We start from the raw sequence: 12412 nt of genomic DNA, 5'->3' as shown, positions 1-12412 counted from the left end.
AAAAAAAGACAGATGCTATAACATATAGAAGCATGTTAAATATAACCCTTTTTCAGATGTTCAACCTAATTTCTTAGATTTTGTAAGAAATGAATGTGAGGCTTTTTGTGTACGTGATGTTATGATTTCCACTGAGCATTTTTTGACTCTTATTAGAGCTGATTTTTTTTCCATCAGCACAATGATTTATTGTTGCATTCTGTGGTGAATGCCGTCCTTAAGCCAACTTTATCCCCACTTTCTTTGTGATTGTTTCACATTTATGAGACTAAGCTGATTTGGGATAGTAATTCTATGAAACATAACCATGGACATTTTCATTGAGTGGTTGGTGATGGTTAGGGTACTTGGTGCACTAGGGTTTGTTTCTTTTATTTTCTTTTTTTTCCTGTTTTCTAAATAAAAGCAAAAGTTTGATCATTATTTTCAGTTGTTGCATAATATTGCTAGGTCTGCGGTCTGAAATGCAAGATGACTCTGCTGTTATTTGTTCAATTAACTTAAATTGGTCGATGTATGTTCACAACTACCAAATGCCACGATAGTTACTTCCCTGCCTTGACGGCAGCGCTGCCTTGTTGGTAGCCCAGACACGGGGAGCAACGTTGTCTTGACTCTCCCCTTTTGACTTCAGAGTCAGTGTCCAGCAGCATCATTAGCACGGGTCATCCTGCATTTTGGTCTGCAGTTTGTAATTCAGGTGGCATTTGCTTAACAAGATCTGACACCAGCATATGATGCTTTCACCGTTGATGACGCTGTTTGTCCCGTTGCTTTCTCACGCAGCCTCTGCAGCCCCATGTTAGAGTATGGGACTCGGTGAGCCTGGCGACGCTGCAGGTTATCGGCCTTGGGACTTTTGAGCGTGGAGTTGGGTGTTTGGATTTTTCAAAAGCGGTAAGATGGGTGCAGTGACTTGGTGTGTTAAGTAATTTATGCGGTCCTTGTAAACGGGAAGGAAATCTCTGGAGAGTTTGCGTGTGGTTGTCTAGTTGAACTCTTTTGGTATTTGAAAGTGTGTCAGTAAAGTTTATGTGTACTTGGTAAAACCAGCTGACAGCAAATGAGCTGGAAAAACAGGAAATGGCATATGTAAAATTGTGGTAACAAACTAGCATGGCAAATAAATAAGCAGACAAGAAAAAAACCTGAACTAGAAATTGAATTCTGTACTGGGTTTGGTGGTTTGGTTCTGGGTTTGGTTCTGTTTCTGAGGGGCTTGGTTTTTTTTGTTTTGATGTTAAAAACAGGTTTGGTAGTGAGGTTTTTGAAGACAAATTCTAGTGAATTCTGATAGGAGGGTTAACTCTTCTGCTTGCACAGCTGGAGTAGGTTTTTATCCACCAACAGGAAATTAAAAAAAAAAATCCTCTTGTTATCTTGTAATTTTTTTTCTCCAAGGAATAGCTTGTTCACTTTTTGCCTCTACTTTTACCTAGGAAAAAAAAAAGAGATCTTTCTTACTGGGCCCAAAGAATTTCTCAGAAAAATCAGTAGCACATGGAGATGCACTACTTGGCATTGAGAAATTTCTCATTTCAAGATCAGCAATGAGTTGGGTTTTTTTATAAAGTATGTGCATATTTTAATCTTTAAGCCACCATTATATTTTCACCAAAACACTGACACATATCAGACCTCCTGAAAACTCGGGCTGGATTCTTTCATTCCAGCAAGAAGAATTAATATATGTAAAAAATAAAAAACACAGAAGTGTCTGCAGTATTTTGCTAGTAGAGGAAGAGACTTACAGGACAGCTGAGGTGGAAAGGGTTGTCTGCAGATCGCCTGATCCACTGTCCTGCTCACAGCAGATTCAGTCAGAGCAGGCTGCTCAGGGCTGTGGTCCAACTGGGTTCTGGGTATCTCCAAGAGTGGACACTCAGCAGTGTCTCTGGGTGATCTGTTGAAAAGAAATTGTCATGCTCTCTTGCTGCAGTTTCACTTCATGTTGAAGTGTTGCTAGGTTACTTATAGTAAGTTTTGTGTTTCAGTAAACAAGGCTTTTATTTTTTTAGATGGGGGGTAGCATAAATAAAACGGAATAATGCAGAAGGAGTACTGTCATTTCTGTCACTCCAACAAACCAATAAAACTTATGAAGTTAGATAAGTGGGTTTTTTAAGGTGACTGAGAATGCATTCCATCACTTCAAAAACAAAGCAAAAAAAAACCTGAGGGAATTTTTGAGGACTAGATTCTAGTTTTATATTAGTTCGCTTTTGCAGCTAAAACTAATTTTGGTACCTTGTTACAGTCTCACATGATTCCTCATTATACTGAAACAGTTCACGTGCAGTATAACCCCCACAAGAGCTGTGTATATCATATCACCATGGCTGTCTTCAGGGTTCTTTCCAGTTAATAATTTACATATGTATTTGCATACTAATGCTTATAATAGTGTTTGGGAATAATAATTTCAGCCACCTCTATTTTCATGATTTGTAAGAGAATGCGGTTGAACAGCAAAAATCAACTTCTATTCTTTTAATTATATGTAGCCATCTTTACCGTTTTATTGTAAAAATGTTCAAAATAATACTTAGTACTGTAGGTGCTGCTCTTCCTGCTCTGTAAGCATTGTTTTATTCAGAAAGTGTTACCTTTGCTGCAGTTTTACCAACTACATGATGAAACTGCTGGTACTTTACACACCATGAGAAAAACCCGAGATGTGCTGCTTACAGAATTTGATAATGTAAGGTTGTGTGTATATGATGGTGGCATTTAAGAAAAAAACACAAGTGGAGCTTGTGTGTCTGTACTCTGAGACCTGTGAAAAAACCAAAATATTTACGTATTAGAAAAAGGAAGAAACCTTTTTGCTGCTTGCATGAAATTGCAAATAAGAACGCAAAAAAACCAACCAAACAGTGACATAAAAAAAAAAACAACAAACTAAACAAAAAAGGAAACATTTGATAAAATACTTTTAAAGCTTTCCTAGAATGTTATTTGAGCTTGTAATTACTTTAAAAGGACTCGGCTAATTTATATTTGTACCTTTGTGAGTTTTTAACATGCTTCTGCCCTGCCCTGTTGCTAAATGGAGTATGATAGTACTTTGTCAGCACTTCTTTTTTTTTTCTTTTCTTTAGGATTCTGGTACTCATTTGTGTGTAATTGATGACTCTAATGAGCATATGCTTACCGTGTGGGATTGGCAGAGGAAATCAAAAATAGCAGAAATAAAGGTAATTTTTAACAAATTATTATTCTGAAATACAAGTGGTTTTATTCCCATAAATACAGCAGTTTATTCCTATAAATAAAACACTTTTGATGTTAGTCAGAAACTGCAACTGTATAATAATGCTGGCTTGTGTAAGAGTACCAAAGAAATGAATTTTTAAATTGGATAATGGAAGTATTTTGAATATTAAAAGGTTTGTAATTTCATTTTGCTCATCCTTAAGATGAGTAAATTCAAATAAAACAATTATTTGATATTTTCTCAATTTAAAAAAGTAGATCCTGGGAACTTTAAGAAAGTGAGGTAATGATTCAGTCTGTAGCTGTTAAAAAAAACAAACAAACACTTTTAGACATTCCTTATTCCATTTTTGTCTGATTCAAACTCTGTTCATTGATTCTCAGCACATGTGTGTCTTCTTATTTGAAGTCCTAAGTAGATTGTGATCTTGTCTGCTTTCCAGTCTCTTTTTTAACCTTTCTAAATTTCAGACCAGTCAGGTGGATTTAGAGGTGGTGTGCTCAGTGTTCATGTAAAGTTGATTTCACTGGGAGCACTCAGTCCTTTGTTTATGCAATATCAAGCAAGGAAATGTTACATGCATGTGAACCTGAGTATTTTTAAAGTTTTTAAAGTCATGCTCTACAACCGTATATGTCTATATCATTACAAACTTGCCATTTCAGATAACAAAATCAGTTTGGTTTGATGCATTTTCTTTAGATTATGTTGACCCACTGTATTCTGTTCTGTAAGTTTTAATTCTGTGTCAGTGTTTTCATGTGTTTGCTGATATTTTTTGAGAAGCTATTTGGCATGTGCCTTGTATTTCCCATTTACTGATCTTCTGTTTTGACTAATTTTGCTCTCCAGGGCGTGCTTTGGTGTTTCACATTTGATTAAAACAGGTTCACCTAGAGCAGGTTGCACAGGATTGTGTCCAGGCGGTTTTTCAGTATCTCCAGAGAAGGCGACTCCACGACCTCTCTGGGCAACCCGTTTCAAAATCCAGTAGAAACAAATGCATTGATGCATTTAGTTTAGTGTTTTGTAGTCATTGCCTCCAGGAGATTTGTCTTCAAAGACAGTTAAGTTGAATATCCATTAGAAGTTAAGTAAATGGCCGGTCAGTTTGTTATATTTGTAAACTGTATTGGTAAAGGATGAAATGCTCTGAGATGTTAGTAATTCAGTAACAGTATATGCAACCAGTAAAAAATACAAAGGTGGGACACTATGTTTCAGAGCTTTGAATTATGCAGGTTTCTCTTTTTCTTCTTCATGAGGAAGAAAGGAGAAGAACCCAAATGATTTTTTATGGCATTTCAAAAAGAGAATGATGGATATAATCCTACTATGTTATCATTGTCTTACTTGCTCTGTCGCAGCTTTGTTATCCAGAATAGCAAACCAGTCTGTGTAAAAATTAAGTAGGGTTTTCAATCCAAAAATCTTGTCTTTTATATATTGTTCACTTTCCTTGGCAGAAGTCTTACCTATTCCAGAGAGTAGAAGCTTCTGTGATTTGAAAGGGAATGTAAAACCCTGCCTTGTATACTGAAGCTTAATAAAGATGTTAGTAGTTAATGTCCAATCTGAATAAATATTTTTTCTGTTATTATTTCAGACTACAAATGAAGTTGTTCTTGCTATAGAATTTCATCCAACTGATGCAAATACGATAATAACGTGTGGCAAATCTCATATATTTTTCTGGACCTGGAGTGGCAATTCATTATCAAGGAAGCAAGGGATATTCGGGGTAATAATGTCTTAATACTATGACAGTTTTAAATCAATGGAAATCATGTTTTCTGTATGTTTGCTTCGTTGTTACCATGTACTGTTTGAGCAGAGAGGTAAACAAACAAAAAAGACTAAATTCTGCTCACATGTATGCAGCGTGTAAGGGTGTGGATACAATGTACTAATTATGCAACAACTACAAGTAATTATCCCTCTATCTTGCTTATTTCTTTTCAGAAATATGAAAAACCCAAATTTGTTCAGTGTTTGGCTTTTTTGGGAAATGGTGATGTGCTCACTGGAGACTCAGGAGGCATAATACTTATATGGGGCAAAACTACTGTAGAAGCTACTCCAGGAAAAGGACCTAAAGGTAGGATACATTTGTTAATTACAGATTTTAGCAGTCTAGAGTTTCTCCATAATTGATGAGATGTGCTTCAAATGAATGAAAACTATTTTATCTAAGTGTTTTGCGTGTTTAAAAAATGTGGTTAATCGGCTTTCCTTTCATCCTGTGATTTGAAAAAGGCTGTGGGATCAGTTTGAGGATTCTGCAGGCTACCTTTGCCTCTAAAGGCTTATATTGTACCACGCTCAGTCTCAGAGGAATACCATTAAGTGGTGACATTAATAGGACTTGTATGTGAAGAAAGATTACAGTGCTTAGTTGTACCAGTTACATGAATAATAGTCTCTGGTTTATCAGACACTCAAGTCTTGCCTGTAAAATATGCTTAGAAAAACCCAACCAAACAAAAAAAAACCGAACACATTTTATTTGAAATTTTAGGGCAAAGCTTTTGTAAAAAATAAAGGGAAATGATTTGTTACCAAACATATGCAGACCTGGCACGGTTGAGCCCTAAGGTAACTCATAAATTCAGTGATAATTTATTTTACTTGGCAGCTATATCAAACACTCTGGTTTAAATTGGTGTGCCAGGAAAACATTCACGTAAAAAGTAAATTTTTAATGGTAAGTCTGTTTTTGTAGGTAAATCTTTTTGTCTTTCAAGCTAACTGCAATGGAAAAGTAATTTAACAAGTTTTCTGATGTTTAATTTTTAATTTCTTGTGCAAAAATAATCCTTTTCCAGTATAATCTTAAAAGTTGTCAAATAGAACATTAATTTACAAAGGCTAACTAACTGTTGGGTTTTTTTGTTGCTTTATCACATTAGATTGGTCACAGGACTTGATCTTTTACTCTTTTTCACAGTGTGAGAGCACACTGATTTGAGCCACAGGCAGAGTCAGCAAAGTTATGCTCATATTTAGTTGGGTGGTGTTTCAGGCTTTTCTGTGATTGCTATTTAAAAATAATCAGCACTGGAGTCTTATTTTGTTTGGTTTTTTTAAATACACTTTCTGATTAGGATGCAAAGGACTTGTTTTGCTACCCTTGTTGTTTAATTTTCTCATCTCTCCTTCTTCCATGTGTTTTCCTTTGGGTAGACTGCTTTCTTGATAGATGCCAAATACTGGTTGTACTGTTTTTAAATGTGGCAACATCCAGCATTAGATACTAGGTTCATGTATCCCGGAAACTTTGCTATAAGTAATTTACTTTTTATTCCCAAAAGACTGTAGACAGCAAGTCTTTGAATTTCTTTAATAAAATAATTTTACTTATTTTCTAATAATGACTTGCTAGAGATTTTTTGACTCTAAAGCACGGTTTCCCTTGCATCTGGAAAAATTGTGTTGCCTTGGATAGCAGAGAAATGAAAGCATTTTGCAAATTGTTGTTCTTGCCTTCACAGGTTGTAGGACAATCAATCTCAAAAAAGTTTCTCTTCAGAAATGCAGACCCTTTGTTTTATCTTTTTATCCTGTAAGAAAACACTACCACCTTGTGTTTGCAATACTGATGCAATACTAAGAGCTTGACAATCCAAATGTAATTATTTATTGCACACTTACTTCATTCTTCTGCCAAAAGACAAAGCTTCTTGTAAACCCCAGGTGAAAAGGTGAGTAGTGTTCTTTATTATTTTCTTTTTGTGCTTACAGGAGTATATCAGATAAGCAGACAAATCAAAGCGCACGATGGCAGTGTGTTCACACTTTGTCAGATGAGGAATGGGATGCTGCTAACTGGAGGTGGGAAAGACCGAAAGATCATCCTGTGGGATCATGATTTGAATCCTGAAAGGGAAATTGAGGTAAGAAAGCGAATGTGACAAGGAGTTTGCCTTGGCTAGCAGGACAACCTTCCCCACGCTCTGGAGGATGACAGAATACCTTCTGGTTGCTGTTCTTCAACTGGGTGACAGTGTTTTATGATAGGGGTGCTTAATTTTTAGCCTATAAATGAGCCTATAGGGGACTTCAGTTCTTTTGTGTTTAGGTTGAACGGAAACTTTAAGGGTTTTCTTTTCTCCACAACCTTTCTTAGGTTTTTTTTTTTTTATTCATCCTGTTTGAGGAGGTGTTTCAGGATGTTCCTTAGTATCGCCTGTGTTTTTGTTAAGTTATCTGTCTGGAGAGAGACAATGTTACCAGCATTTGAGGGTCTTAATAGAACATTTGGCATAAGGTAAATAAATGGTAGGATGCAAATTGGTATTTTGTATAATGATTAATAAGCTATGATGAGGAATTTATTTTGAATTTAACCTAAAACAGGTGTTTAGTGAATACATATGTTCTTTGCAATTTACCTATATGGCAGCACTAGCTCAAAGGGAAAAAATTACATATTTTGGATTTTAAAATACTTTTTGGTTTTCCCTGATTTTGAAATAATGAATTCTTAAACAGTTCTTCAACCAATGGTTTACTCCTCTTACCTAGTGTTCATTTATAGCAGCATTTTTTTCTTAACACTTACATAAGTTTGATCTAGAGTTTGTTACTGCCTTGAATCTAATATTGACATTTAGAAAACATGGATGAGAGAAAGTAAGCGTTGACTATCATATACAATTCTTAGGCTTAAGTAACATACTCTATTCATATCAGTCTCTTTGTTTTCTTTTTATTAATAATGTTACTTTAAAGCTAATTTTTATTTTACCAGAACCCTGACAGATTGATTTTTTTTATCTTGTGTGTCTATTATTAGTGTATCTTCTAAGATAAATCATTTAGAAAACCAAACAGTTGCACACGGTAAAATGAAACAGTATATTAGAATTCAAGCCTGCAATAAACAAAGTCATTAAAATTCAGAATCATTGCTGACATAAGGCATATGAACATTTACTTAAGGCTAATCAGGAAACATTAAGAAAACCAGGAAGCATTTACTGTGTGCTACAAGATTTTTCTTGTTTTTCGGAATGTGTTTTGGAAAGTAAATAGTAACTGTGTATTATTCCTTTCATTATAAGATGAGTTGTGAAGTTGTGGGGAGCATTTGTTTAGTGTATTTGACCCTTTAAAGCCATGTAATTTAGTTTGTAATTTTTTTATACTGAGACTTATTAAAATGACATAACTGTGATTGTCTTGGAGCCTCACCGTCTCGTATGCCTGTACTGAACAAACAGATGAGGTAGGTTTTAGGTCAAGTCGTGATCTAGGTTATACATGATTTGATTGTTCCCTTTTACCAGGGGAACTCCAGTTATGGTGCTGTCGTTGTGCATTATTTGTGGCCTTCAAAAATGAGTGCCTGTCAAGATGTGTGATGTGGTTTTACAGATGTTTCTTTTCCTAGGTTCCTGACCAGTATGGAACAATCAGAGCAGTAGCAGAAGGAAAAGCAGATCAGTTTTTAGTGGGTACTTCACGAAACTTTGTTTTGCGTGGAACATTTAATGATGGTTTCATAGTAGAGGTGCAGGTGAGCACAACTGGTTTTTTTTAACTATAACCCAAAAATGTAAAGGTTTTCCCTACTGGTGTGTTGTTTTAAGGATCTTGATTTTATTAATTGTTAAATCATATGTGATTTCTTTCTAGGGACATACAGATGAACTCTGGGGACTGGCATCTCATCCTTTCAAAGACTTATTTTTAACATGTGCCCAAGATAGGCAAGTTTGTATGTGGAACTCTGTGGACCACACACTGGAATGGACCAGGCTGCTAGATGTATGTCAACCCCTTAATGTTAAATATAAAGCTGGAAAATAGGAAAAAGCAGTGTTGCAGTGTTCATTTCCTATTTTGGCTTGTTCTGTCCTAATATCCAAGAAGTATTTTTTTACACAGAAATTCAGGCTTTTTACTTTCAAGGTGGTCTTGTAGTGCATGTCACTGATACATTAAAAGAAAAGCTGTCTGAGGATTAGCATGTTGCTGACTGTTTAGTTTTTCCTATGTCAGTTCACTTCAGATTTTAGGACAGCTTTGGTATAAGGAGAGGTGTTTGACCCTCAGGAAGTGGATGGGTGAATATCATGTCTGTCCCTCTCTGTTCAGGAACCGGGGCACTGTGCTGATTTCCATCCCAGTGGAGCAGTGGTCGCGATAGGAACACACTCGGGCAGGTAAACACCTTTCAACTGACTTGTGATGACTGAAAGTTTAAAGGAGATGGTTTAATATGATGCATCTTATAATTAGAATTAAGTTCCTTTTTGTTCCCTATTGCTTGAGTTTATGGAACCTAAAAAGCTTGGAGGAAGGGGGCAGATCATCTTATATATATGTTAGATGCAGACAGAAGAATTAATTGATTGTTGTTAGGCTGTTTTGGTTTTTAACAACTCCCTCACAAAAGCCCAGATCTTGATTTTTTTTTCTATTTTTTTTTTTATTTCTTTAACTTTTTTTTTTTGCAAGGGTTTCCATGAATATTCCTTATTGGCTTTACCAAGTACCATATATTTTAATAATATGTGCATGTTACATTAGTTTGTAAGACAGGTACAGTACAGATCTTTCTCTTTCCCAGATGAAACACATTTGCAGCATTTTAAATTGAGGTGGAGAGGCAAGTGAGCAGGATAGTATTTTGACTTTTCTGTAAGGCAGAATTCAATGTGGCACATTGCTGCAGTGAAGTGATACTGAACCGTTCTTGTCCTTCCTGAAATACACAAATGGTTGTGTATCTGAAAGGTGTAAAAATACGAGATGAATCTTTTTAACTCAGGTTTCTTTCAGTGGTGGAAAAAGTTTATATCATAGTCAAACTCTGGCTTGGTATTATCTCCCAAGAAAGGAGTACCAATGTACCAATTAAAACAAAAATAGGATATTCATAGCATTAAAATGGTGAGAGGAGCAGATATTAAATCTACTAGCATTTTATTCTGTTTTTCAGTTATACTTTATGGTTGATATAACTTGATGATAAAATGATGCCTAGTGGGTATAAGAAAATTGGGATTTTTTTTTCCTTTGTTTAATTCACCCACTAGAATTGTTTTTTATACCTAACCACATGCCTAAAAACCATTTGAAGATTGGTTTTTAGAAACTTCTGAGCATGCGCAACACCCTTAAACTTTCCAGGAAAAATGAAATATTAAACATTTTTAAGGAGTTTTCTTCTCCAAGGTAAAGATGTAGCCTGCACTAAATTCAGGCTAGAAAACCAAGCTTACCTTCCTAAGAAAAACCTTGTTGAGCTCTTGTATATTTGATTACCATGTAGAACCTTTCCAATTATTTATTTCTTATAATTACAAAAATTAAATTGAATAAATGTTTCTCTCTTCATTAAAGAGAGCTGGACATTCGGGCCTAATAGTACTTGAAACAGGGAAAAGGTGAAAGAAGGTCAGTTTATGTTTCTTCAGAGTTATTAGACGTTTTTGAACTCATGTCAAGCACAATTGAGGCATTGCATGGCCAAAGCAGTCTGTTGTTTGCTTTGATTGACTTTTTTCCCTCTTCCAGAGCATTTAATGTTACCTTATAAGTTCAGCATGTTTCAGTTGAAATACTTATTTTTAATTTACTCGAGGCAACCAGTTTCAAGAAGTGTATGATGATGGCCTTGGGGCTTTTTGGCATTTTTTACCATTCTTCTTGGAGCTAAGCAGTTATATTTTCACCATTATATTTTAGTGTGTTCCGAAATTGCATGACTCAATGATAGGTTTGAGATACACAAATGAAACTGAATTGAAATGAGACCTGGTAAGTGTATAAGTGGATGAGAAATAAGTGGAGTTGTGAGTCAAGATAAACAAAACAGTTTTAAAATTACTGCCTAACCAGCAGGATCATGTGGTGCTTTCTCTGCCAGAAAATCTGGTCCAAGGGAGTTATTTCCCAAGGAATGAGAGCAGCCTGATATATCTCAATTAACACAGGAGAAAATAACCTTAAACCCATAACAAATAGTTTAATAATTTGATTCATAGCCCAAAAATCTTAAAGCAAATATTAAATTAGTCTAATGTGTTTAGAGCTCAACAAACCCAAACATTGGATGTGTCTGTTGCCATTCTAGTGCTGCTCAGCTTCCAGTACAGAGGTCAGTAAGACGGGCAGGGAATGGAGCACTAAGAAAGTTGGGTTTGGTGGCTAAAATTGTAACATCTAAAGAAAACTGGATTTTCCTACTTCTCTTCCCGTTCTTGTCTGTTTTTTCAGAGTGCTTTGTTTTTTATTAGGCCAGGCGACATGCTTTTGGTGTGTTTTTCATGTATCACTTTCCATAATGAGTGTTCTGGTGTCATTTCCCTTTTGGGGCTGTCTGCAAGTCGTCTACTGCAGGTTTTGTTACCACTTCTTTAAATACCTGCTCTGTGCCTAATCATTGGTAGTTTGGAAGTAAGCCTGATTTGGAGAGAACTGATACTTCTTGTGGATCCTGCTGTTTGCTGAAAAGGCACAGCTGGAAAACTAAAAAGGGACAGCTATCCTGGTAGAAATCCTACCACAGAAGTGGATTTTTCAAGGCACTATGGAGATCCTTTTGCCATGCTGCCATGTGAATAATCACGTAGAATATCTTGAGTGCTAAGCATATGAGTATTCAAAGGGGCTGCAGAAAAAAAGACTAACAAGAGTCTTATAAAACTGCTAACATTATTAAGAAAACTGAAGGCTGAAGGGCAAGGGTATTGTAAACCAGAGCCACAGGAAAGTGAATCAGGCTATAGAGCTACCGAGATTTATATAGTTCAGCATCTGTTGTTGTATTAAGGTGAAGAAGCCTAAAAATCCTAGGGAACCTTGTAAGTTGGGTTGGTTTGTGCGCTTTGATTAATGCCTGGCAAGTTCAGCATTCAGTATTAACTAACTAACTAACTCAACATAGGAATTGCAGGTGTAAGTGCAAAAATGTATTGCTACTTAGGAATACTGTTTCCCTGGTGATTTAATCAGAAAAATTCTATATTTACAGATTTGGATTATCAGTAATATACATCTGTCATGGGTAGAATTTGTTTTCCAAAAGAGAGTAGTTTAAGGCATTTCTTTTCCTAAAAGTGTAGGGTTTTTTTTGAGATAGGTTGTTAGTATTCTTTTTAAAGCAAGGGAATGGGAAGACAAGAAACAGATGTAAGTTGCTCAAGTTTTTTCTTTTCCATATGAACTCACAAACAGTAACAATTG

The 12412-nt window shown here is 35.7% G+C and overlaps 1 protein-coding gene across 4 annotated transcripts in view; it reads left to right on the top strand.

Annotated features, from left to right (window-relative positions):
* EML4 (EMAP like 4) overlaps window positions 1–12412 on the top strand; it is a 70572-nt gene that overhangs the window by 40468 nt on the left and 17692 nt on the right. For all 4 annotated transcript variants that reach the window (XM_027899980.1, XM_027899979.1, XM_027899982.1 and 1 more), the window contains 8 exons: window positions 787–897; window positions 3102–3197; window positions 4824–4958; window positions 5180–5315; window positions 6959–7110; window positions 8610–8735; window positions 8855–8986; window positions 9317–9384. In XM_027899980.1, the coding sequence (XP_027755781.1) occupies window positions 787–897; window positions 3102–3197; window positions 4824–4958; window positions 5180–5315; window positions 6959–7110; window positions 8610–8735; window positions 8855–8986; window positions 9317–9384 (956 nt within the window). The remainder of the gene's footprint in view (window positions 1–786; window positions 898–3101; window positions 3198–4823; window positions 4959–5179; window positions 5316–6958; window positions 7111–8609; window positions 8736–8854; window positions 8987–9316; window positions 9385–12412) is intronic.

The sequence above is a fragment of the Empidonax traillii genome, unplaced genomic scaffold (assembly GCF_003031625.1).
Source record: "Empidonax traillii isolate 1590-97213 ecotype Southwest subspecies unplaced genomic scaffold, ASM303162v1 scaffold698:size334810, whole genome shotgun sequence".
NCBI classification, from domain to species: Eukaryota; Metazoa; Chordata; class Aves; order Passeriformes; family Tyrannidae; genus Empidonax; species Empidonax traillii.
The sequence above is the reverse complement of the archived record's forward strand: the minus strand, read 5'-3'. Positions and strand labels throughout refer to the sequence as shown.